Consider the following 26,673-nt stretch of genomic DNA (forward strand, 5'->3'; position numbering starts at 1 on the left):
TGATGCTCATAGATGATTGCAAATTCAACAAATGTGCAGACTAGTTATTACTTTGTATAAAAACACTGGACATTTTGCCCTACTCTGACACAATAAAATACGACAGATTGAAAGACAACTGATTCTATATGGCAGCTTTTCCATGAGGAAGTTGGCACTGACAATGTAAATCTAGCTGCACCAAAACTGAGTTTGACCCAGAAACGAAACTAGACTAGAAACTCATGTAAACACATGCAAACAAACACACACACACACACACACACACACACACACACACACACACACACACACACACACACACACACACACACACACACACACACACACACACACGGCTAAGGAAACCCTCAGACAAAGGGGCGTGTATTGTAGGTAAAATGAAACTAGGATACTCTAGTACTGTAACACATATGATGGTCAGAATAACACCATAGACAGCCAGTCAGAGAAGTGTAAGGGATCAGAACTTCACCAAGGTAAATCTCTTTCTGTTTTTTTTTAATGTTCAATATGACTCTCAATAAAACTCAATAAAAAAGGTGTTATAGTTTAAATGTTTGTGTATTCATGTTAAAACTGATAGAACAATAAAAGAAAAAATCAAACAATCATCCATATGATATATTAACTGCAAACAAACAAACAAAATAAAACAATCTTAGAGAACGTGCTGGCTAGAGTTTAAGAATGTCCCTAAACGGTTAAAACTAAAAACCAAACAACAAACCAAGTAGTGGGAAAGCTCACATCTAAGTTTGAAATTAAATCATAATAGTAGGAACTAAAATGTTATAAATACAAAATGTGTTCCCAATTACGCCCGTTTCCTCTTCTGCAGTTTTTTTTCTCACTTGCAAGCAAATTTCTTTAAAATGCACCTTGTGACAGTGCAGCACCGTGATTACAAGTTTCGTCACAGCTACAGTACAGGCTGCTTGTGTTTCATAGTGAATTTAACTGACTATTTCTTATTATCACTCATTTTGATGACTTTGTACTAACAGTAGTTATTTGTTGCCCAATATTTTCAGTTGTTTTAAAAAATGCAAAGTTTTGTTTTTCAAAAACAAAACTAAATTATTAGTCTGTGCCAACAGATTACGTCAGGCACCACTCAAGATTACAACAGCCACCAGCCGAGATTACGTCAGTCACCACCACAGATTACGCCAGTCATCAGTCAAGAGCGTCACTCAGCACCGTCATACCATGACTGACTTCACTTCCCGCTCACCGCCCTGCACTTCTAAACAGAATGCTCCTGAATCCATCATGCAGTACCTCAAATGTTCCATTTGTATGGATGTCCTGAAGGAGCCTGTCACTACCAACTGTGGTCACACCTTCTGCAAGCCCTGCCTCAATCGCCACATGAGCACTAATAACCGAGTCTGCCCATTATGTAAGAGTCAGCTGCCTGAATTAAAGGTGAATATTGTCTTAAAAGAAATCCTAAAGGAGATCCAAAAACCCATGGCACGAAGTCCAGATGAGTTTACTGGACAACCGGGGGAGGTGCCCTGCGACGTCTGCAATGAGGATCTCAAGCATAAGGCAGTAAAATCCTGTTTGTTATGTTTGCTGTCATTTTGTAAAATACATCTTAAGGGGCATACCAAATTGCATGCCAAAGGGCATAAGCTAGTAGCACCAATGAATGACCTGAACCAATGGGCATGCTTGGTCCACTGCATGCCTCTAGAGCTCTATTTAGTCAGTGAGGGGAAGTTAATCTGCAGTCGCTGTGTGCAAGGAGGAACAAATGTGGTGTATGTGGAAGAAGAAAGCGACAGAAAGAAGGTAAAAGAAAATAAAAGCCTAGAATTCTCACTATAAATTTCATAGTAAAATATGGTTAGGTCTTTGACTTTTGTTTTGGTGTTTACCTTTGTTTAATAAATGTAAACATTTAATAAGTATTAGAATAATATAATGTAATAAAGCACAATTGGAGCTAATGTTGAGAAATGTAGCTTTAGTGTAGTATAAATGCAATATTAATATTAATTCAAATTAATATAAAATTAAGATGACACTAAGTGCATTACCTTTTACAAGCATCACAACATTACATGTGTTTACTGTATATCATAGCACTGACGGTTATTTCATTCTGATTGGTTGGCAGGATTGTAGTAATTTTCTATAAGGTTTATATGAATGTTTCTTAAAGTAATTATGCATTGTTGTTTGTATCAGCAGCATGAACTCTAAAAGAATGTTGACGTGTACAGCTATGTTTTCCTCACAGGCAGAGCTGGAGACTCTTATCAACAGGATTGAACAGGGAAGACAGCAGAGAATGGAGAATGCGAAGAAGTTGGACAATTCTGCATCAAACTGCTTAGTGGGTCTCTGGCTAACAACTCGACAAAACAGCTTATGTGAACTCATATTACTCATAAACTTTTAAATGAATTAACAAATTACAATTTGGTATTAATATAAACAGTTTTTAAGTTTATTACTTAAAGGAGAAATACCATTAAGCATGTGGTAGCCTAGTGGTTAAGGTGTTGGACAACTGATCAGAAGGACATGAGTTTGAATCCCAGGTCCTCCAAGCTGCCATTGCTGGGTCCCTGAGCAAAGCCCTTAACATTCAACAACATTGCTCAGTTGTGTAAAAAAAAAAAGTAAGTTGCCTTAGATAAAGGAGTCTGCCAAATGCTGTAAACCTAAAGAGGTTAAACACAAACATACTGTATAAGCTCTATATATAACACCTCATTTATTATTAGTCTTAGATTATGTGGATTATGTAAAATACTAGCGATCAGTGTATTAACCTTTTTTAACATTTGTAGTAACATGACTTTAACATGACTAGTGGTCAATTCCACTGAAGAACTTTTTCATTATATCAGTATAAACAAATTAGTTATTTTTTCTATAGAATTTCTGCTATAAAATTAGCCAGGACACTTTGGACACTTCACAAGCTTTCTGTGTGAGATGTTGTCTAATCCTCTGTTTGTATAAACGTGCATAGAATTTTAGTGGATGAAGATAACGCCTTCAGATTTTTTTTAACAATATTTTGGGGCATCTCATAGAGAGGAGTTCATCATTTGATAGCATCATTTATTCTGAAGATAGAAACATTTTTCTGTAAACAAACAAATCAACCTTTGACTAATCAGACTAATCACACCAGTGATTAGTGAAACAGAGAATAATCAACAGTGAATGAAACGTGAAATAAAGCTACAGTTTGCATGCATTTTTTAACAAACATTTATGATGCCCTTCACTGCTTAAATCCTTACAGAACCTGATTGACCAGGAAACAAAGGAAATTAAAAAAGTTTTCAATGCCATAAAGAAGGTAATACAGAAGGCAGAGGATAAGGCACTAATGCCTTTAAAAGACAGAAGGAAGCAAGTGGAGGAGAGTGCAAATGACCTGCAATGTTATTTGACTGAAAATATCAACGCTTTGAGTAAAACCATCTCAGACCTACAAACACTGAGAAACGAAGAAGACCCTGTTTTCTTTCTACAGGTCAGAAAATAATCACAATCACTTAATAAAGCTTTCTTCATCGGATGCAGATAGCTGAGTAGGCTAGACTTAAATCCTAAAGTCAGGATTTACTACACCATCAGGAAATACTACAAATCTTTTATTGTTTAGATTAACAGTGAAAAATTTAACATTACTTAGGATGAGAAATCCTCATGTCAGAAATGACATTGGTTTAATTAACCTTTAATTGCTGCCATTAACTGGTGCTATTGTATGTGTACATATGTTTATAAGAATTCTTTTATTGTGTACATCTCCTTATTAACACAACGGTCAGGTACAGACTGCATAATGGTCGGGACTATTTTATGTCCTGTAGCGTCTTGTCTGCCTGAGCTGTCTCTTGTCTTGCACACTTTATATGGCTAAGACAACTTACATTATAGTCCTTTAGCTCTGTGTTGTTGGTCCTGGAGAAACACTATCTGACAGGACTTACATACAATTTAACATACTTTTTTCATATCTTTTTTATTTTTGTAGAGTTATCCCTCAACTACCGCAGTAGATGATGGCAGTAACTGGACTTCTGATTCCTTGGATACTGATTTGAGTTTTGGCACAATAAGGAGCTCAATGGTGACCATGATGGACGATATTAAGGACGAGTTTGAAAAACTCTCCAGAATTGGTGAGGGAAATCTTTTTCCTTGTTGTCAGTCATCTTCTTTTGCATGTTTCGTCACTTTATGTGTGTGTGTTTGTGCTTGTGTGTGTGTGTGTGTGTGTGTGTGTGTGTGTGTGTGTGTGTGTGTGTGTGTGTGTGTGTGTGTGTGTGTGTGTGTGTGTGTTAGCACACTATTTTAGCATTTATTTTATTTTTTTCTCATATTTTCATTTTGTAGAAATTTCGAGGATTAAGAAATTTGGAGGTAAGAATAAGATATTATATTATCAATAAAATACCCAAAACTGGCATATTAGAAAGATTAAAAAAGCCTTATTAAAAGTATTAAAAGGGTTTTGTTTTTTGTTTTTCAAAAATTATTGCATTTTTATGATGATTGATGAAATAAAATGAGTCTGTCATGATAGATTCAGATATATGTCCTGTGCTATATGACAAGATATGACAAGGCTTGAAATATCTAACTCAGTTTATTTTTATCTCAATTAATCTGTAATTGTTAACATTTCTGTTAAGGATTGGAATAGAATTAGATATAAGAGGTCAGATAACTTGTAGATAAATGATAGTCGGAGTCACTAGAGGGCGTACATTGCCACAGTTTGTGGAACAGAAGACAAATAATTTGTGAGAGTTTTGTATGCTCTGTACATTGTTGCTGTTTAATTTAACAATTGTAATCCGCCATGAGTTGTTTTAGAGCTGCCGTTAAGCACATCTTTAACTTTGTGTTGGCTGATTCCATAGCAAACAAACAAACAAACAAACAAACAAACAAACAAACAAACAAACAAACACACAAATAAATAAATAAATAAATAAATAAATAAATAAATAAATAAATAAATAAATAAATAAGCAGTTGATAGCTATAATCTGGAACAATTAGGTTCAAAGATTCTTTTGTTTCATAATTAATCTTTCTTTAATTATGAAAATAAAATAATAAATCTTAAATTATTATTGAAAATTTCATAAATAGTCTTGAATTTCCTCCAGAATCAATACAGTATCTATCTATCTATCTATCTATCTATCTATCTATCTATCTATCTATCTATCTATCTATCTGTCTGTCTGTCTGTCTGTCCGTCTGTCTGTATGTCTGTCTATCTAATTTACATCTCTTATCTTTCAGTGAATGTGACTCTGGATACAGACACAGCTAACAAACAGCTCCAAATTTCTTATGACATGAGGCAGGTGCGAAGCTCTGAGGAGGAAAGGGATGCACCTGATTGCCCTGAGAGGTTCAATACGTTCGGAAGCGTTTTGGGACAGAACCGGCTGACTGACTGCAGGGCATTCTGGGTAGTAAAGGTTGGAAACAAACAAGGTTGGGATATTGGTGTGGCAAGAGAGGAGGCCAACAGAAAAGGGTTGCTCTCCATCAAACCAAGCAAAGGATACTGGGTCATTGTGCATTATGACGGCAACAGTTACATAGCTCTGGAAGACACTCCCATTGTTTTATCTCTTTCAAATATACCCTGTAAAGTAGGAGTGTTCGTTGATTATAGCGAGAAGTTGGTCTCCTTTTATAATATGGAAGCAGAAACTCATATTTACTCATTTACTGACTGTGCGTTCGGAGAAGTAATTAGACCCTACTTTAGCCCTCACATTAAACAGGAGGAGCCATTGGTTATTTGTCCTGTAAATACCAAAAATAATATCCCGATTTAATGGGGAAGGGGATTTTTAAGCAACTATGAATGAACTTTACAGAATGAACTTTAATTTCATGTAATATTGTGATTGTCCTGCCATTATTTAAATTTAAATGCAATCCATCTGGAGTTTTTAGATTTTAGGTTTTTTTTTTAGGATTTTTTATTGTAAATTTGCAAATATGCAACAGTGGATCTGAATTTTTGCTGATTTGTTAAGCAATTGTAAAAAAAAAAAAAAAAAAAAATTAAACATAAATTTAAAGCACATTTATTTGTATAAATCCAAAAGAGTGCAAGTTGCTACTAAACAGAATGTTTTTTCTAGGAAATATATTTCTATATAAAAAAAATTTTATTTAGGCTTCTTTTTTTGTCATTCTGTTAATGGAATGTTGATATTGACTGATCAAGGCCGTCTATGACCCATTCAATCTGTGTTCATCCTTGGATGGTGATTGGCTTGTGGTTGGCTTTTGTTAGTAACAAAGCAGCATGAGATTATTTTCTCACTCAATAATTAAGGGATAATCAGGTTCATGTTAATAAGGGATCCAACATACTGCAGTGTACATTATAATTGTAGTAGTACAAAGCCTCAAAGAGTTAATGATGTAGTAGACAGACAATTAGCATGAAAGCTACAGATTTGAAACCTTATCTATTTGAACAGCATGGTCAGGATGTAATAAGGTTAAACAAACAAATGGGATGTTTTTCTTACCAAAACATTCAAACACACATTCGGCTTTCTGATAACCGCTGAATATTTTGCAGCAAACAACCAAAATTTAATTTCAGATTCTTACTTTATTTGTAACGTACACAATCATACACAGAACTAAATGCAGTACGAATAGCTTTTCACAACTGTCTGTGAATAAAAAGAAATTAGGATAAAGATGAACAAGTTTTAAAGTTTTATGTTTTAAAATAGAATTTAGAAATAAAATAAGATTTAAAAAATTTAATAATAATGAAACAATGTACATCCAATGTACATCCACAAATTGCATTGTGGGTAATGTAGGAAACCAAAGTGAATACAGTATGTAGATGAACAAAATAGAAACTAAAACATCAAATCAGAATTTCAGAATCTTGGCGTTGTTTATTGAATGTTTTTTTAATGAATACCACTAGAGGGCACTCTAGCTATATAAAGGACTTGTAAGTTATTTCACTGTTTTTTCCTTCAACGCTACAGATGATTCTTCATGAAGGAGCCAAAAACAAGGCCTTCTTGGCATCTATCTATCTTGTTTTGTTTATTTTTCTCCTGAACTTCAGAATGTCCTCTTTTCTAAGTTAGTTTCATGACCACAAAATATCTCTGTATAATAAATTGTCTTAAAAAAAACTTATCACAGTCAAAACTGAAGTGTCTTCTGAATTCATTCATAAGGAATCTGTTAAAGTGGATTTGAGTTATCACAGTCATAAAGTCATGAATTTAAATTTGTCTCTGTTCTGGATCATCACAGTGGACCATCCGATCTGCATGTCTTTTTTAACTGTCTCTTTTTTAAGGGGTGAAAGTGTAAGATCCTTAGTCACTGGATCATTTGTCACTCCTAAAGCCAGAAATATAAATCCCCATGATCACAACCACAAACATGTTACATGGCTTATCTTTAGCCATACTGAGAGCAACTGTTCTACAATCAAGGCAGCTCATGGAAAGTTATGTTTGTGTCTGACAATCAGCTGTGTCATTCTCAAGCATATCCTGCTGGATAGAGGAGTTTTCATCCTCGTAGAATAATGTTTCCTTCTAAGCAAACATAATACATAACAACAATATGCCACACACGATATAACAGAACCATCCTTTAATTTTTAGGTAGCAAAAGTTAGTTGCACTTTGGAACACATTGGGTGGGCAAATACACTTCACATTATTGGCTAAGCAGGCCAACACCTCACACTGATTTGCATACATGCACAAGGAATAATAATGTCTTGTGATGATGTTCTTACCGGAGTACTGACTTCCGTGGTTGCGGAAGTTCACTTTATCCTTACAATTAAGTTTACCGAAGGAATTTATCAGAGAACAATTTCTTAAACCTGCTTCATGAATCATGCTCCAGAAAGTCTTACATAATCATCCTAGAAATTAGAACAGGTGGGACGAGCTATTATTCCTGATAACATCCTTTATTGAAGGAATATTTGTAAATGACTACAATATTGTTCATACGCAGTTAGCACATACTGTATCTTCTAACATAGTTCCCTTTTGAGTCACTTTTTCCCTGTCAGTGTAAACTCTGGTTTGCTCAATCGGTATCTACAGTATTTATAATTTATGTCCTGAATTTATAGTATATATTTCTGTAAAGCTGCTTTGTGACAATGTTCACTGTTAAGAGCACAATACAAATAAATCTGAATTGAACTGAATTAAATGAACCTTCTCGTAAGAAACCACATGAATCTACCATATTCACCTACTTTTTTCCACTACTGAAAATCCATTGTGACTGTGGCTTAATGGGCAATGTTAAAGATCTGTCAGATTGCACATGAATAATTGACAGCCTGTGACTCATGGGATTGCTGTGGACGGGGCCGTCTGGTTACAACAGTTACTTCAGTCGCTTTGTGGTCGAGTCTACATCAGCAATCATTTAAAGACTTCGGCAGGAAAACATTAGTGCTGGGTCTGTGGTGATCTCGGAAATTGCACTGACCTGTTAGTTCCTCAGGAACATTATTTATCACCCAAATGAGGATGGGTTCCCTTCTGACCCCGGTTCCCCTCAAGGTTTTTTCCTCATATCATCTATATAGACTTATATAAATATAAATAGACTTTATTTTAATCTTTAAACTTGTTTGTTCTGTTTCTATACTTATGCAAAGCAGCTTTGAGACAAAAAGAATTGTTAAAAGTGCTATACATATAAATTGAATTGGATTGAATTCAATTATTTTAATTCAATAAATAAGGATTTTGATTTGAATGTGAAAAAATGGCACAGTGTTTTCTTCATGGTGTACCATTTCTCTTACAGTGGTGGCGGGTGAGGAGAAAAATCCTGCCCTAATATGTTACCCTTCACATGGCGAAATTCTGACCATTTTTACTATATAGAGTTCTGAACACTAAATGTAAAAATTGTTTTCCTTTTTGTATGTATCACAACCACTTGTAAAACTCTATTTCCACATGGAAAACAATATTTCATTCTATTTGCCCTGCCCACAGAAGACTTATTCAACCCAACCTATAAATAGTAAAACGTGCCAGTAAAAGGTGTTACTTCTAAGTGCAAAACTTTTGCCAAGGCTTTCAGTAATCATGTCTAAGCCAATATGAATCACCTTTCTGTATTTACTGGATCACACGTGGCACCACACCTTTTGAAGATGTGTTTGGAATCAGGTCTTCAAAAAAGCACCTGCAAGATGTTTGAAATTCCCTTTGTGGTTTATAGTGTTTTTGTGAATGTGTGAAACTATAATATGGTCCGTGTACAGTAAAAGACAGTAGAAGGTTCCAGAGATTCATCAAATTAAAAAAGTGTCTAATTGAGAGCAATATAGGGGCAATATTATCTGTTATGGCTTTGTAATGTTATTTTTGTTGCCATGCATAAAGGGCTCCACTTTTACTCTCAGAGGAAACATTGAGAACATTAAAATGAACTTATGATAAAAACCTCTTTCTCTGGTTAAGTCTGGTGGTCTGTTCCAGGATGATTTCTGTCCTCTGGTCTCACTGAATGGCTCATAAGTCTAATAATGCTATCTCACTCACTCACTCATATTCTACCGCTTTATCCGAACTACCTCGGGTCACGGGGAGCCTCTGCCTATCTCAGGTGTCATCGGGCATCAAGGCAGGATACATCCTGGACGGAGTGCCAACCCATCGCAGGGCACACACACTCATTCACTCATGCCTAATAATGCTATACGATTACTAATAACATTCACTCCAACACCTACTCTATGCAAGATTTTGTTGTGATAGCGGGGGCATGCATGGTAGGTTGATTTACACACTACGGAAAAATTATCCATAGTGTGTGTGCCCTGCGATGGGTTTGCACTCCGTCCAGGGTGTATCCTACCTTGATGCCCGATGACGCCTGGGATAGGCACAGGCTCCCCGTGACCTGAGGTAGTTCGGATAAGTGGTAGAAAATGAGTGAGTGTTGTGACAGCACTGTTTATCACAACAGTACCACCACACACTAAATGAGGAACATCTTTTGGAAGAATGTTGTTATGAACCTGTTCTGGTGACTTCTGGTGAGACCTAACACCTATCACACAAGTTGGAAGCTACAAGGTCTTCTTGAGTTATTCTGGCTGTATGTGATGACTTTGACATTCAAATAGTTGTTATCAGGGGGTGTCTATCCACATCTTTTTGACCATATAGTGCAGGTTGTTCAATTAGTTTGTTATGGGGGCATCACAAATGAGAGGCCGGAGAGATATGTAGTGATGACACAACAACAATAAATGAACCCATATGTTGTATTTTGCATCATAACACACCCACGTCATCTAGAATTTAACTGAGATTTAAATACACATAAAAAAAGTTCACAATATGAAAATTAACATTGTTTTATGGTCCAAATAAATACATCTCAATAATTGGCAAACATTTAGGCTGCTTTCTAATGAGATAAATGACATTTTTAGATTTCACAAGAGCAGTGAATTCGAGTTAATATATGTTGTCAGTGCAATACACATACAGTGGCATTCATGTGTGATAATGACAAGCAAAAGTTCTCATCTGCCATCGTCCTGTCAGTCATCGTATCTGACAGGAGAGGCTGCTCACACCCACCTATAACCTATCATGTGACTTCCGCTCTGTGGCTCGTTCTGAATTCCAACTGAACTAAATTTATTCTACAGATGTCGTTTTCACACTAGGCTACTTGAAGGGCCAAAACAAATTAGCTTGCCTCCAGTTAAATAGCCCGGATAAAGTGTATGCAATGGAAGTATATGAAATAACAAAAACAAAAGTGTCTCAGTTTTCATTTCCCCTAACTGCATATGCTTCAGTTTCTCTTTCTTAGTTAGCACATTATTATTACTTTGTGATTTTTTTCCAGCTGTGTCTGCTAGAAAAATGTGTGCATGGGTGTTTCTACTTTATATTGTTTTTAGAGATCTTAACTGGTAAGGTAAAATTATATTTTGAAAACATTGCTAGTTGCAATTGCAAGGTTAGTCCGTAAAAGCATTTTGTTTGTCTGTTTCTATAAATACATATAGAAGAGATGACCTGGATTATTTGAATAATCATTGGTAATTAAGAAAAGTGATAAAAGTGGAATTTTGCCTTAAATTTTTGCCAAATTATTCATGTCTATAAATAAGTCAGCATATGCTGTTTTTCATTGGCAAAGCGAGGTTTCTAATCAGAACCTTCTAACCTTTTTAAGCAAAAAAAAAGAAGAAAAACACCTGCTTGCTATACCTTCAATGCCAAAGTGTGGGCACATCACAATCACACAGCTGTCCTCCCTCCACAAACAGCTCACAGGTTTCTTTTTTACGTCTTTAAATTATGCATAAATTTTCCTCTATTATCATAAAGACTGCAGGCAACTGAATTAAGTGCATTAAAAAAATGTGCATAAGTAACTCACTGTTTGTAGTCTTTATAAACATTTAGATTTTTTGTAAGGCACAAACCTGGCTGTATAAATCGTTTTACAGAATTATTCTTCTATGTGTTTCAATAGACATGCTTCAGACACCAATTTGTTTAGTCGAGACCTCTTTCCTCTTTCTCGAGTTCATAAACATTTTCCAAAGAGTATCAGAAAATCTGATTTAATTCCATGAACTTGAAAAATATCTTTATTTACAAGCTGTGTTTTTCCCATACAAACCCATAGCCATGTTGCCAGAGTGGTCAATAAGTAACACATGGCAGTGGGTAGGTTGGTGTGTGTGTGTGTACCTGTGTGTGTGTGTGTGTGTGTGTGTGTGTGTGTGTGTGTGTGTGTGTGTGTGTGTGTGTGTGTGTGTGTGTGTGTGTGTGTGTGTGTGTGTGTGCGTGTGTGCGTGTGTACCTGTGTGTATTTAAAAAGCTGTGTTCTTGTGCTGCTCATTTCTCCTGTCCCTCTGTCACTTTTATAAAAACAATGACTACCAGCACATTTTATCTCCTTTTCCTCCTGCCTGCTTTATCTCTGTCTGAAGTGACCACTTTTTCACATTGTTCACAGTTCTTTGTTGGAGGAATTCCAAGTATTCCCACAATATTGCATGACCCGTCTGACATGTATCGTTACGAACAGATATGTCAGTGTCTTCTGGATCAAAATGGACCGAAATATTTCTACGCCACTCTTTATGACACGAAAAACAAAATTCCAGTTTATTCTGCCTATGAATTCAACCATGCAACTGTTAACAGGATAGATCGCTGGTATGTGGAGCCACAGGTAAGAACTTTGATTTTATCTTCTCCAGAAGTCCTGGGTGGTACAATTATTTTATTTTTTTTACCTACTACAACTTATAAATCTACACTACTATTTCTCTTTATTTTTGAAGCTGGATGAAGGAAACATTATCTGTATGGCAACTCAGAGCAACATCCCTTCGGCCAATCAGGGGTGGCGACAAGCTCTTAACAGTGATTACGAAGGCTCAGGCTATGACAAGGGCCACCTATTCCCAGTTTATCACACACACAATGAAGAGACCATGCTGGCCACTTCCACGTTGACAAACGCAGCTCCACAAGATCCTAGCTTCAACCGTGGTCAGTGGAAAAAACATGAGAATGACCTGGCCACAATACTAATGAAGAAATGCAAAAAGGCTTACATTGTCACCGGGGTAATTCCTGGCAATCAAGCCATTGGGAAAAATGTAAGAGTGGCTAAGTATTACTGGAATGCTTACTGCTGCTTTGAGTTGAATGGTATAAGCTCAGCAGGCTACATGGGCCCTGATAACAATGGCAATGTACAGAAGTACACTGTGAATGACCTGGAAAAAGACCTGAAAACAAATTATAGACAGGTCTTCCGTGTCTTCCAGGGCTTATGCTAATAATAATTCAAACCACAAGTATAGCTTAAAAATATTAATTAAAATGATTTTGATTTTGAGACCTATCATGCAACTGATATGTTTAAAGCTATTAAATACTTTGTGGGTTTTGCTATTGGAGTAGGATCCTATGGGCTCAACTGTGGCAATTAGTTAGCAAAAAACAGAACAATTCATTGAATGACAGGAATCATAACAGATTGGAATCAGACACATTGCACATTCCTGATTGGAATCGGACACATTGCTGATCAAAATGGATATTCATTTCATTACACTATCAAATTAATTTCAGCAAGTTTATAAGTGTAAAGTGAATATGTTTCTTGTCATCACTACAGAAAAAAAAAACGATTAACCTGCTATGCACATGTTATTCACACATGATGACACATTTGTACTGACCTTTTAATTGTTCCCAGCTTTCTTGTTTCTTTGTCACATAGTCTTGGCAAAGACTTGGTGTTCTGTAATTCTACACTGTAAACAATGTTGACAATAATAAACTGTGTATAAAAGAGAACATTCCATTTGTTTGCATCAGCCTATTGTCATGTCAGCACCGGATCTGGTAACCACAGATCGCAACCCACACCCACATTATACAGTTACATGCTAACTGGGCTAAATCACACACACACACACACACACACACACACACACACACACACACACACACACACACACACACACACACACACACGATATAAGCTACCACACAAAGTAAAAGCTCTAAAAAGCTTTTTTACTGTTAGGACCTTTTGGGACTAATAGTATATTATAGACTGGGTGTATTATCACTCAGGTCATGTGTTTTCCCACCTGTGATTTGTTATCACTATTTATACCTGCCCTGTTGTATTAGTCCTTATTCATCATTGTTGCATGTCACGCATTGTTTCTGTGTGTTATTTGTCTCGGATTATGTTATGTAACATTTATGGTTTAATTTTTTATGAGTATGTGAATAAAAAGTATGGGGGAAAATAAATGTCCTGCAATTATGTCTGTTCTGTGAAGTTCATCAGGAAGACGTGACAGTAACCTTGAAGAAAGTTAAGTCTAAATCTAAAAAACTGATATACTGTAGGTTGTATGGCTTAACCTTCAACTGCCTATTAATTGGTTGCAGTTATCTTGTCTGCATTATGTTTTAGCCCACACTGTAAAGAATGATGGGCTGTAATTTGCAGTAATTTACTGGCAAAGGAATGACAACAAGGCACTGTAATTTGTTTAGTCTTCTGTAAAATAAGTTCTTAGTCATTTTTTTAATACACAGCTTTTTAGTGAGTGGTTAAATGATTGTATGTGAGATTTTTTTGACTTTTTTTCTGTAAGTTTTGACTTACAGAGCAGAGGATCGTGTGGTCATATTCTGGCAACCCTAAGCTGCTCTGGTTGTGATCTCATCTTAAAAAGCATCAGCCAAATACTTATATACCTATTATGGGTTATGGGTTCTATTAATATATTATAGTACTTTACAGTTAATACTCATTTTTTTTATCTATAGTGCAGCTTTGTATATAAAAAAAAAGGCATAAAAAAAGCAGAAATCAGAAAATGTATTTTATTAGAAACTACTTCAAAGAAATCTAATGAAGAAAGGCTTAGTTTTACAAATATAATTAGAATGATTATTACAGTAATAACATCTAATCAAAAACTGTACATAGTACAGACTAAGAATCACTGTTTCCAATGATTGATGTTATAATATAAAGAAGTTTTTACATAATATTTTACAACTGACTACAATTAATAATCTTAATTCAGTAAGATTTTTCAGGTGAAATTTACAATAAAATGTTTCATCATATTTGCATGAGGTATTTTCTATGTGAAGAGACAAATTATTGAAAATAATAGCTTTTTAAGCTGCAATCTCTTCAATAAATATAAACAGAACAGTGTTTATATAACAGAAGCATGAAAAAGCATTTTCATACTTACAAATATATAATCACAGTATAATTTTATATTAACAGTCTGAATGGGCTTATGATATCATATAGATATGTAATTGACATGATTTTGTGTTGATTAATTTGACAATTAGTTGTTTGCGTTTACTGGCATGGTGAACCCATTGATATTCATTTGTTCCCGTTGTCCTGTGATTCTCTGCTCTTCTCTTTCAGTGAGAAAGGAAGAGTTCATATTCTCCTTTGTCTCATCCCACTTTCTCTGGAGTTGTTCAAGTTCCTGTTTCATTTCAAAGACCCGTTTCCTCTCCTCATCCATCTCTGCTTGCCGTTGTTCTAACAGGTCCCACTTTCTCCTCAGCTCCTGCTTCTCGTTTTCCACTTGCTTTTCTTTGCGTTCCACCTCTCTCAGCCGCTCTTCTAGCTTGTCCTCATAAACAAGGTGCATTGATTGGTTGCTTCCGTTGTCTAGTTTACAGCTCTGAAGCACTCTGTTTTTTTCTAATAAAGAAACATATGAGAGAGAGCCTAATTAGTTTCTTCATGTAACAAATATTTAACAATTATTTGCTGATATACATGAATGAGCAAGTTCAACAAAGGCTAGTGGTTAGAGGATTGACTGACCTAGCTCGCGGTAGAGTAAAGGCTCACAGTAGAACAGTGCATTGTAGAAACCATCGCTCTGTTTCATCCCATGCTGCTCCAAAACTCTGAACATGGCGTTCATCCTTGCCTCACTTCCTTCCTCTTCACACACCTGGAAGTACTCTTCTTCTGTGATCAGGCCGTGATTAAGCATTCGGTTGCCCACTGGCTCCACCTGCTTCACTGACTGAATGAGCCTGTGCCTAACCGTATGCACATAAACAGCATGCTCTGAAAGGAAGAAATAGTGTGAAGAAAAAGTGTGTTAGTGATTTTCAGTTAAAACTGAGTGGACATATATATATATAAATATATCTCCCAGGTCCACCAAGTGTCCCCTGCCAGGCACTACAACCCTTAAGTGCTAAGTTGTATTAAAAACTCGCTTTGGGAAAAGGCATCTGCAAAATGTAAATGTATGTAAGTGATGACAGAAAGTTTTATCAAATACAAAAATACCATTTAAATAATGCTGTTATAATTCCCAAATTGGATTTTTAGGTGTGTGTGTGAGTGTGTATGAAAGAATGAAGGCAGAATAAAAAAAAACAACAAACAAATACAAAATGCTTCGAATGCAACACACCCATTTGCAGAGTAAGCTCGGGCTCATGTTCTTGTAGTAATCTGTAAAGGGCTTCTCTTCCCTGTTGTCCTTTGCTAGACAGAGCATTCAAGATCTGTTTCATTCTATCCTGAGGCCTTGGAAATGCTACAATGGTCCTGTATTTGTCCTCATTCAGCAGACCCCGGTTAAGCAAAGCTTTACATATCCGCCGGGTTTCATTCACTCGCTCAACCAGCTCGTCCATACAGCTCAATAACAAATCTGCACACACAAAGATAAGATAACACCTTATGAGCGGAGTAATGTACACAAACAGTATAACTTAATCTTGAATTTCTCAAGAAAGGATTCAGTTTCAGATCTCATTTGTTTTTTTTTCGGGGTTTCATTTTCAGAGATGAACATGAGAAAGTTGAGCAGAATTTCAAATTTGTTTTCTATTGAAAGGATTTTTTTAATGTTACAGCATTTCAAGAAATTTTAGGCATTTATGCTTTGAGTATTTTTAAATGATTGTAACACAGGAGCACTTAATAATAAATGGTTATCGATTGCTTCCACAGCCAAGAAGTAATGAGTACTTATAGGATTTCTAGATCTCCTAGGTTCTAGGTTTGTCAATAAGCAATGGGAATTTGCTAGAACAGAGCTGTCAGTAACTGGTACTGGAAAATTCATCTGCAGTCCATCCTACTTTTGGGTAAGAAAGAATATAAAATAGAGTATATCTTTTGTCATTTATCTTTTGTTTGTGTTTGTCAGCTATCGATTTACCTGCTGTTTTATATAAGCTTGACATACTTCTTCATTACCGTTCACACCCTGCTATTATTTTACAGTAGGGCAGTGTTTTCCTCAGGGTAGATTAAACCTAACCATAATTGACACAAATTTGCATAAACGTGTATAAAGTGTTATATGGAAGTGTGTCTATTGCCTTTTGTTGTAAAGTATATGTAAAAACTGGGTCGTGTTATGAAGATTTTTCTGACTTTCTGACAATTGAACACCATAGGTTTGGTTTAGTTCCAAATAAAACTGTACTTAAATCTCCACATTCATGAGCTACAGTTATTCTTAAGTCATAAAACCACATAAATCATTAATCGAATAACAGAATCACAGAAGTTCACATGTACTTCATGAACTATTACAAATTGAAATAACTGTGTGTAATCTCTGTGATCAAATAATATTCCAGTATAGCAAGTAATAATATGTGAAGTATGTGCAGAATGTTCAGTTCAAAATGTACTGTATTTTTCTGTGGAATGATCGTCTAAAGAAAACGTGCTGGTTGACTGAAGTTGTGTGTATTTTGCATGAATGCCTCTTTTGTGTTGTTAGGCAAGTACTGTATACTGTCAATCATGTTTGTGCGTCCATGTCATTCCAGAACACTGTTGTACATTTTGTACATACTGTTACATGACCTAGGGTGTTTTTTTATTTCATATTCAGCTTTGCTCATTAGAGTAAGAATATATAAGAATATGTAGGAATGGATTTGTATTAAGAAATCTTTATCTAATGAACCTAGAGCAGATTTCCATTTTGGGGCACAGTGTCATGGTATGTTTACATAAGTTTAAAAAATATATATAATGAAGATATTTTTATTAAATCAAATAAGTAAAAAAAATTAAATTTAAAATTCTAAAAAAAAATAAAAATCACCTGGAATTTTGTAGAAAATTTCCCCGAAATCAACATTCACATATCATCACATATCACACAACACAAAATATACAATGAATAGATAGTCAATTTTTTTGGCTAACTAAACATCCTAGATAAATATTATTGTTTAATGAGCATAAAATTATTGTGCTATTCTGATCATCTTACCGTGATCTCTTGCCATGTTCATTTCTGGATACATGATGTCTGTTGGACACAAAGAAGACTTTGTATACTCTTTGTATGCTCTTATATGCAAAACAGACAGTAATTACAGTATGTGACATAGTAAAACAACTCTGCCCCACCCACCCCCCTTCTTACAGACACACAAATCATACACTGTCATTTTGACTTTCAATTACCAGAAATTATGAAGTAAAAAAAATATAGAACTTATTTATTATTATATAACTTTTTTACTAATTTCTAGTCAAGTTGCCAGAAATATATCTTGTATTTACAGTAAATAACTGTAAAACATTTTCAGTAAAGTGCTGTTAATATCTCTACAGTCTATATCTCTATACTTTTTTGAGTATATTGCTATATGTTTCCAGTCATTTATTATACATTTTTATAAAGTAAGTAAAGCACAGAATGGTACATTTTCTCATGTGGCTGATGAAAAACACAAGTTTAAACAGTTAAAATGCAGTGAAGGTGATTTGCAAGTGATCTCTAACTCGCAACCGTAATCACTGAACCACAACTGATATTGAATTAATAAAACAGCATTTATTGCCCAGCAAAGAAAGTTAAAGGTCAATTTAAGGAGAATATATATAATTCCCACCCATGACAAAAATATTTGATATCCCACTATGGATTTCATGTTCTGCCTCTTCACTCGGAGCACAATAAAACAAAATAATGTAAATGTACAGCTTATTTTCAACTTATAGTACATGAGAAACTGGGTTAACTAATGAGTGAATAATGTGTGGTAAATGAATCAAACTTATATTTTTAATTAATCAAGAGCTTAATGAATTAAATAATGTATTTATTCATTATAAAATGTATGAATAAGTACATGAACGGAACTAAACCGTTCATTAAATAAATGTATTAATTATTAAAATTCTTTAGTTAGTTAATTGCTTCATTAAATGATTTTCTTTGAATTCATTATTCTTATGAAGCCCACATTTCTAATATCAACATTTACAACACTCCTGCATAAAATTAAATTAAACCTAAAAATGACATACAATACAAATTAATATCTAACTTTATTAAAAACAGATTTTATGTACAGTTATCAAATAAGCTTATAAGCTTTTTGAAGAAGATTAAAATGGAGAATTCATAGAAAATTTCATACCTGTAAGCTTTTTCTCTTTATCCGTTATGCTTGAATAGGTTGTGGCACTGTAAGCTCTTGCTGTGTGTCTGTATGTCTGCTAATGTTTTATCTGCAGTGTGTCGTCTTTTATACTCAGACAATCTGCATATTTTAGCATAGACTCATTTAGTCTGAATTTTCCCACACCTCATCACCTCCGTGACATCATGTACTGACTGTGGCAAGACTTGATCTTCCTGTTTCACATTACTTATGTTCAGGTGCATTAGTTGCACTTGTTTTGGCATGATTCACTAAGATTAAAAAAAAAAAAGTCAAAAACAACTTTTATATTTGAAAATGTTATTTTTCTTCAGCAGATATCACATCTTATAATTGTGATTGCCAGCTGGAGACTTTCTAAAAAATAAAAAAATGTAAGACTTTGTTTCTAGCTTCTAGTTTATTCACTAGGTTCAGTCACTATCCTTGCAGAATCTTCCTGAGAGATGGACCTAGTTCGTCACAGATTTTCAATGAAGTCAGGCCATTCTTGACACAGATCGTAGTAGAATCCAGACTCTTTTCACCTTCAATTTGTGTCACAGTGGTTTTCAGAAATTGCTGATATTTACTGAAGGCCAGCTACCATCTGCCATCTACCTGTGCCACCGGCTGCAACACAACCATAAGGAATAAAACATCTGTCCCATGCATAACAATTGCCAAGCTGTTCTTTTCATCAAATGCTGCTCCTTTTTTCTCATACATACCTTCGGAATGATGTTAATCCATGTAGTTAATTATTCCACAGCATTTCCGAAATGCATCGGGCTTATTTATATGTTGAATGGAATGCAAGTTTCCTTGGTTGTCTATTTTTTTCCTAACTGCTATTTTAATGATAATTCAGACAGTGGAAAACCTCTTGGTGGAAGTTCTTAATTTAGACTTTGTAGACTAATTAGTTTTACTTTTAGCTTCTCAGTCAGCTGTGTAGAGGAGTTGTTATTGAGTGCTGTTGAGTGTCAGAGAATGTATTATTCACTGGAAAATATGGCCTAAAAAGTTAATTATAATTTAAGCCATTATAAGTGGAATGTTGTCCAAACCTATCTTTTAATTTAAAATTAATTATCTTTTTTTTTTACTTTAATCAAATAAAAACTAACTTTGTATTAACATTTGCTGTAAATATATTTACTTATATTATTATATTATTATATATACTTTAAGTGAAGTTTGAATATTATTTACTTATTTTAAATTCATAAGCCTCACTTATGTGTGGTTACATTTCTTGAACATGCTCATACATTGAAATAAAGACCACAGAAAACAGTTTTTGTTTCTTGTTCTTCTTGTCTTCACGTGTCCAACATTGGACAAAATCTGCTCTTTTTTACTCCGGTTGTACATTTTTTTTCCACAAGTAATGGTCAAATTAAGACATTTTTGTGAATACAGTATCCTGAACATATAACAAAAATAATGTGCTTTTTGTTGAAAGTTGTAAATTTCACCTAATCAAAATAGTTACTTATTAAAAATGGCATGGTATGAAATCCCACAATGGCAAAGAAATATTCCTCTCATAAGGGAACACATATAAAAAGACAATTCATATACACATAATATTATTAATACTTTGTAAAACTTAGCTGAAAGATGGCTGAATATCCCCAGCCTTGTCCCCCTTTTAATTTCAGAGAATGCTCTTAAATAAGCATTAACAAGCAACATTAAGAATTTGAAGTTGGACAAGAAAAACATTTACAAAGTTAGAGAACACTAAAAGGGCATTATAAAAAGACCAGTCAAATAATGCTGATGTGCCCCTGAAGTGTCAAGGGATTCAGATGGATTCCTGCCTTAGAAAGGCAAAAAGCTTCCAGAACCAGGAAGTGATGACCGTGATGTGTGGACAATGAAGATGGATGAACTTTGAACTTCACATTCATGGTCATTAAAGTATATGGGCTAGTGCCAGTCAACATGGTGAAAATCCTGAGTTGATAAAAGGAATTTATTCATCATCGTCATCGTCGTCGTCATCATCATCATCATCATCATCGTCGTCGTCATCATCATCGTCATCATCGTCGTCGTCGTCGTCGTCGTCATCGTCATCGTCGTCGTCATCGTCGTCATCATCGTCATCATCGTCATCATCATCATCATCATCGTCGTCATCATCATCGTCGTCATCATCATCGTCATCATCATCATCATCGTCGTCATCATCATCGTCGTCATCGTCGTCGTCGTCATCGTCGTCGTCGTCATCGTCGTCATCGTCGTCGTCGTCATCGTCGTCGTCATCATCGTCGTCGTCATCATCGTCGTCGTCATCATCGTCATCATCATCATCATCGTCGTCGTCGTCATCATCATCATCGTCATCAAGGTCCATTTTGCCCGCCAGCACGTCCTCAATCCAAGTGTCCAGCTCATATGAAGTGGGCATGTCCTCCTCATCATCTATATCCATCCATACACTGTCAGCCTGTACAATACACAAAAAAAATCATTTTTAGGAAAGAAATTCAAAATGGGGAGAAAAACTGGTCCTGTTTAGTATGAAGCACATACTACTCAAGTCTCAACTCCAGTCCTTGAGACTCCCTGACCTGTACAGTTTATTGAGAAGGTATGTTAGAAGGTATTAGAGATTGAGAAAACTTCACACTGTGCAGGGCAGGGGTTCTGAGGACTGGAGATAAGAACACCTTTTTAGAAATGGCATGCTGAGATTTCAGATAATATCATCTTTAGAAGCATTAAAACCCAAGCAAAAATGGTTAATAGAAATGTGTATAGAAAGTTAGATGATTTTTTTTTAGAAAAAAAATGTAAAGGTAAAAGCTAAAATAGAATGACAGAAAAATGGAAAGCCAGAGAGAGAGAAATTCAGACAAGCAGGCAAGCAGGCTAGGAGATAAACTCAGTGTTTAAGACTCAGGTAATCAATTTTGAGACAGCACTCACAAACTCTTACAGAACACAGCTGAGCATTTCAGGCATTGGACAGGCATCTTATCACAGCCCTTCAGGCAACAGACAGGCTTGTTAACATAGGCAATGTTCTTACATCCTTCACATCCACCACACCAATTTGTGGAGAGGAAAGGTCAATGCCAAAGGTGTTTTCCCAGTAGGGCACCAACTGAATGAAACAGACACAGAAAAAATGTTAGGATCTTTAGGCATTTGTGAGACTTATATATATTCAGGCTATAAAATGTTCAGAGAACAGAAGTATTGAAGAATATTGGATAGGTTGATATATGCAGTTATGTATATTCAAGACTATTTTTCTATAACTAATATGAAATACTTTGTAACTATATAGGAATAGGAACATGTAGTTATATATGTAGAAATTTGTATTGATAAATTGCTAGAACCTTTTTACTGGGGCACAACCACCAGTAAAATTTTGCCTCAGTAGATATGTCTGGAAATAGCCTTTCCTTAAATCATATGCCTCGCATCCTCTCTCACATCCTCCTCTTCCCTTCACTTTCCCTGTGGAATCTTGGAAATGCTATTCATCCTATCCTTCAGTTGTTCCAGTTGTAGCACAGAAAGTGCACTTGTTAAATCACAAACAACTTGTTCTTGGTTTCGAACGAACTGCATCTCACTATTAGTTCTACTTGATCTTAGTGCTGCATTTGACACTATATACCATGACATTCTCCTAGTTTGTTTTCAAAATCACACAGGTATTCAAATGGAGAACTATGCACTTTAATGTCAGTTAACTATGGGTCCCTCAAGGATCAGTTTTAGGACCTCAGCTTTTCTCATTATACATGTTTCCCCTCAGGAAACATCATTAGAAGGCATGGGATTAATTTTTATGCTGACAATACCTAGTTATATATCTCATCAAAATATTCAGGATACCACATTCCTGTGTTCAGGGCCTTCGCTAGTGGGGTTAAAGGTCGTGACGATTACAGGGGCCCCACTGCCAGGGGGCCCAACAAAATCCAGCAGCTATACTATTTAGACACCTGTTCTGTGAATAATTCTAATAGTAATAATAGTCGTATGCCACAGATCTTAATGAAAATATAATAAGTCTTCCAAATATCTGCTTGTCTCCCCTCCCTAAAAATGGTTTAGTCCGATACAAGGTATTTGTTAATTATTCAGTCAATGACAAACATCTGAGGGACCCAATAAATCATAAGTCCCATCCTAGCTTGTGAAAAGGACGAACCAGTGTTGACGCGGCAGCTGAAGTTAGAGATGAACTTGGTGGAAGAGACGGAGACTGACTGACCATTTGAAAATGATACGAAAACATAAATCAGGGTACCAGAAGCGCCATGAAAAGAAGGAGAGGGAGGCCAAAAGAGCTGCTGTATCCTAGTCGATCAAGACATTCTTTACGACAGGTTAGGGTTGTCATTGTGGGAAAACTGCTGCCAGGCGGGTACTGTCAGTTTTTTGGGTTTTTTTTATTACCGGTGCACAAAAGAAAAACTGGATAAGAGTCACATGACGCATGTCGCAAGCATTATATTGTATAAAGCTCTTATACATATAAAAGAAACATTATGTCACACAACTGTCTGCATTTAATCATATTAGAGAAAACACACATCCGACACTGCTCTAGGATGGATATATTTAAAATATATTATGCAGTACCAAATTACCTTTATTAAAAATTATGACAATGAGTAATTATAGTGGTTTTATTTAATTAATTCAGTCAGTCTCCTCTTGACCTGCTGAATTCAATCTACAGGATGCAGCTCCAGAGCATTTTTGGAGAGGTGTATGTTGCAGTGCGCATCTTCTGTACTCTACCTGTCTCTGTTTCTGATGCAGAAAGAGCTTTCAGCAAGTTGAAGCTTGTCAAAACCTATCTCAGGTCTATGCAAACACAAAAAAGGTTTAATAGCCTTGCCCGACTTTCAATTCAAAGCCAACTAAGCAGACAGCTGGACTTCAAAGACATCATAAGTGACTTTGCCAACAAAAAGGTCAGACAATGGGATTTTGGTTCATCTTAGGTGAAGTGACGTAAAAGGTCATGAAGGGTTAATGATCAAACCGATATACATATAATAATCATTCATATAATATTATAGTTGTTTCAAAGTTTATTACTGATTGAAATTTGTTTATTGTTTGCTCTCCATTTGTTTTTATCTATAATGTTATATTTGAATATTTTGCTTTAACTGATGTTCAGTAAAAACCTTTATTTACGTTATATTTTAAGAAACCCTTATTAGATTACATGTGGGCCTCCATTCTCATATATTGTACAATAAATTATATTAGTGGAGGGGTGTGGGGGCCCACATCAATATTTTTTCAGGGGGCCCCGAATGCTCTAGCTACGACCCTGCCTGTGTTTATAATAATTTATAATCACACCCTTCAGTGTCACCCAAATCAGGATAAGGTTCCCCTTTGAGTCTGGTTCCTTTCAATGTTTAATCCTCTTCCATTTAAGGGAGTTTTTCCTCACCATCTTTTCTAAAAAATTTGAAGATTTATAATCCTTATACAAGCAGCCTCTATTCATATAGTGATCACTTGTCATTTTGACAGCACCCCATAAATTATTTTATTTATTTTATTATAATAGTTATAAGCTAAGAAGTAGATGCAAGAAGCTAACTCTTGAACTTCAGAGAACTGTAATTTAGTTTATGGTCAGTGTCAAGGATAAGAGATCAGGGATTCGGGTCAGTGTTAGTGTTATGAAAACACTCACCAGGGGGAAGTCATCTGGGTCGATCCAAATGATGCTCAGATTAGGGTTTTCCGTGTTTTCACGGGCTACTTCCTTCAGAATCTCCAGGAATTCAAAACCATCTAATTAGAAGTTAAATATTAATCACAAGACAATATATAAAAAAATGAAAATATATGCTTGCTCCCTTGCTTTTAACATCTAAAAATTGTTATAAATTGTTAAAGTATACTTATTAACTTAACATTTTTGTGTGGAAAAACACATGTGAACCATGCTAACACCCACAAGTAAAGCATGTAAGCTGATTTAATATCCAGGTCTATGGAACACAGGTTTTTTTTTATTTTTTTTATCAACATAATTATGGCTGATGTTATTTTTTAAGCCTGAATGTCACTTTGAGAATAGCTACTGCATACACAATTTAGTACACCCAAAGCTCAGATAATAAACGTAACTGGAGTCTGTGAAAAGATTTTCATGCACAAACAACTCATGAACAGACCAAATTGTACATTTTTGAAGTGTCAACACATTGAGTTTCAATTTCTGTTTAAGTTTCGTTTTTACAGGAGTTTATTTAAAATTCTAGGCAGACGGATGCCATCTTTAGGGTCCAAAACTTCTCAGAGGCTGAATAATTCATGGGCTTAAAGGGGCATCCACCAGCCCCTCCAGGACCACAGAGCGGTCCCAGAAAGGAATGCACAGGAAGGTCTCAGCCACCTGACACCGTGCAGAAAGCAAGGGACCAGAGGGTGCCTACCCAAAAAGGACCAGAGGACATTTTTGTTGGTCACAAGCGATGGCAGCCACATACACTTTTATAGTAGACAGGGACAGGCCCCAAGAAAAGCAAGACTGCAGGAACTCCAGCACTGTACCGACCGGGCAGTGTTCATAGCACCAGAGCATACAGCTTCCTAGGAGGGAGCTCTAGCGCTCAATAGAGTCTCTGTCACCTCAGATGAGAGCCCGGTTGAGAAAAGGAAAACCACAGCAAGCAGTGAGTCAACTCCTTGGAGGCAAACGGATCCACTTCCGCCCGGACGAAAATCTGCCAAATTCACTAAACCACGTGGGGGTGGAGACGCCACCTACCAGGCCTCAGCACATGTCTCAACAGGAAGTATGGCTCCTGATTTACATGCCCTGGGATGTAAATCAGAGGGATGAAAATCCCTCTCAGCAAAAGATGCCTGGTCTCTGCCCAGTGCAGAATCTGCGTCACCAACCTGAACAGGGGGCGCGAATGCAGACCATCCTGATGATTGATATAGGACACCACTGCAGTGCTGTCTGTGCACACTAAGACATGATAGTCCCTAAGGTGTAGGAGAAAGTGTTTCAAAGCTAGAAGCACGGCCCTCATCTCCAAAAGACCCAAAAGCACAACGTTGGCTGCTGCTGAAATGAGGCCAAGCACCCTTCAGCCTAGCCAAATAGCTTTCACTGATGACAAGATGGAAGCCACACGTGCGGGGGACAAACGTGCCCGCATTGTGGTGGAGTGCCAAACTACCCCCAGAAAGGTGGTTCTCTGAGAAGGAGAAAGAGTGGTGTTAACCCCGCACAGATCTCCTGGGAGCCCTAAAACACCTCACTGGCAGGTACCCAGAGTATAGATCTGTGCAGATCTGTGCAAAGAGGAGTAGCGGGCACAAAGACCACTGTTCCCCAAAGTGCCGGAAGCAGCGGGGCAAGAAGTTGGGGAAGCGTTCCTGAAAAGGATGCTCCAATAAACAGACCTAATGTCCACTCTTGCCTGATGTTACTGGACTTGGGCACGCTGACCGGCCTACCTAGTCTTAGACGGGGGGCACAGGCCACCACTCTGAGTGAGCTAGGAGGGGGTTGGGTGTGGCTGGAAGATAGCCCAGGCTACTTGCAGCAGCAAGGTATAAACTCCCTGAATGACAGTACTCATTGTGTCACCTAACAAGCCCTGAGGTG

The 26,673-nt window shown here is 36.2% G+C and overlaps 4 protein-coding genes across 6 annotated transcripts in view; 2 read left to right on the forward strand and 2 right to left on the reverse strand.

Annotated features, from left to right (window-relative positions):
- The first annotated feature begins 383 nt into the window (after nucleotides 1–383).
- LOC113635432 (E3 ubiquitin-protein ligase TRIM39-like) lies at nucleotides 384–7,194 on the forward strand. 2 transcript variants are annotated; one of them, XM_027134841.2, is made up of 7 exons: nucleotides 384–479; nucleotides 1,101–1,803; nucleotides 2,255–2,350; nucleotides 3,275–3,508; nucleotides 4,016–4,163; nucleotides 4,378–4,404; nucleotides 5,299–7,194. In XM_027134841.2, exons 2-7 carry the CDS (start codon nucleotides 1,213–1,215, stop codon nucleotides 5,844–5,846), a joined length of 1,644 nt encoding a protein of 547 aa, XP_026990642.2. In that variant the 5' UTR covers nucleotides 384–479; nucleotides 1,101–1,212; the 3' UTR covers nucleotides 5,847–7,194. The 2 variants fall into 2 exon arrangements, with proteins under 2 accessions (XP_026990642.2, XP_026990643.2); XM_027134842.2 differs by lacking the exon at nucleotides 3,275–3,508.
- A 4,724-nt stretch (nucleotides 7,195–11,918) lies between these two features.
- wu:fd46g04 (endonuclease domain-containing 1 protein) lies at nucleotides 11,919–13,583 on the forward strand. Its single transcript, XM_027134856.2, has 2 exons — nucleotides 11,919–12,264; nucleotides 12,377–13,583. The coding sequence occupies exons 1-2, from the start codon at nucleotides 11,962–11,964 to the stop codon at nucleotides 12,878–12,880; spliced, it is 807 nt and encodes a 268-aa protein (XP_026990657.1). The 5' UTR covers nucleotides 11,919–11,961; the 3' UTR covers nucleotides 12,881–13,583.
- A 1,066-nt stretch (nucleotides 13,584–14,649) lies between these two features.
- Nucleotides 14,650–19,139, reverse strand: LOC113635445 (trichohyalin-like). The gene is made up of 5 exons (XM_027134880.2): nucleotides 19,032–19,139; nucleotides 17,873–17,911; nucleotides 16,043–16,285; nucleotides 15,436–15,687; nucleotides 14,650–15,309 (listed from the first exon to the last, which is right to left on the reverse strand). Exons 2-5 carry the CDS (start codon nucleotides 17,904–17,906, stop codon nucleotides 14,939–14,941), a joined length of 900 nt encoding a protein of 299 aa, XP_026990681.2. The 5' UTR covers nucleotides 17,907–17,911; nucleotides 19,032–19,139; the 3' UTR covers nucleotides 14,650–14,938.
- Nucleotides 19,140–20,330: 1,191 nt separating this feature from the next.
- casq1b (calsequestrin 1b) overlaps nucleotides 20,331–26,673 on the reverse strand; it is a 29,984-nt gene continuing 23,641 nt past the window's right edge. For both annotated transcript variants that reach the window (XM_047816344.1, XM_047816343.1), the window contains 3 exons: nucleotides 24,739–24,839; nucleotides 22,084–22,158; nucleotides 20,331–21,498 (listed from right to left, as the gene is read on the reverse strand). In XM_047816344.1, coding sequence (XP_047672300.1) covers nucleotides 21,019–21,498; nucleotides 22,084–22,158; nucleotides 24,739–24,839 — 656 coding nt within the window. In that variant the 3' untranslated portion in view covers nucleotides 20,331–21,018. The remainder of the gene's footprint in view (nucleotides 21,499–22,083; nucleotides 22,159–24,738; nucleotides 24,840–26,673) is intronic.

This window comes from Tachysurus fulvidraco, chromosome 7 (genome assembly GCF_022655615.1).
Source record: "Tachysurus fulvidraco isolate hzauxx_2018 chromosome 7, HZAU_PFXX_2.0, whole genome shotgun sequence".
Lineage (NCBI taxonomy): Eukaryota > Metazoa > Chordata > Actinopteri > Siluriformes > Bagridae > Tachysurus > Tachysurus fulvidraco.

Excerpts from the sequence above, each read along its gene's own strand:
- LOC113635432 (XM_027134841.2), top strand. The coding sequence starts at position 1,213 with ATGACTGACTTCACTTCCCGCTCACCGCCCTGCACTTCTAAACAGAAT. Across the intron at positions 2,351-3,274 it reads ATTCTGCATCAAACTGCTTA|AACCTGATTGACCAGGAAAC; the intron begins GTGGGTCTCTGG and ends AAATCCTTACAG. Across the intron at positions 3,509-4,015 it reads ACCCTGTTTTCTTTCTACAG|AGTTATCCCTCAACTACCGC; the intron begins GTCAGAAAATAA and ends TTATTTTTGTAG.
- wu:fd46g04 (XM_027134856.2), top strand. The coding sequence starts at position 11,962 with ATGACTACCAGCACATTTTATCTCCTTTTCCTCCTGCCTGCTTTATCT. Across the intron at positions 12,265-12,376 it reads GCTGGTATGTGGAGCCACAG|CTGGATGAAGGAAACATTAT; the intron begins GTAAGAACTTTG and ends TTATTTTTGAAG.
- LOC113635445 (XM_027134880.2), bottom strand. The coding sequence starts at position 17,906 with ATGTATCCAGAAATGAACATGGCAAGAGATCACG. Across the intron at positions 16,286-17,872 it reads GAACATGGCAAGAGATCACG|ATTTGTTATTGAGCTGTATG; the intron begins GTAAGATGATCA and ends TTGTGTGTGCAG. Across the intron at positions 15,688-16,042 it reads CGAGCTTACTCTGCAAATGG|AGCATGCTGTTTATGTGCAT; the intron begins GTGTGTTGCATT and ends TCTTCCTTTCAG.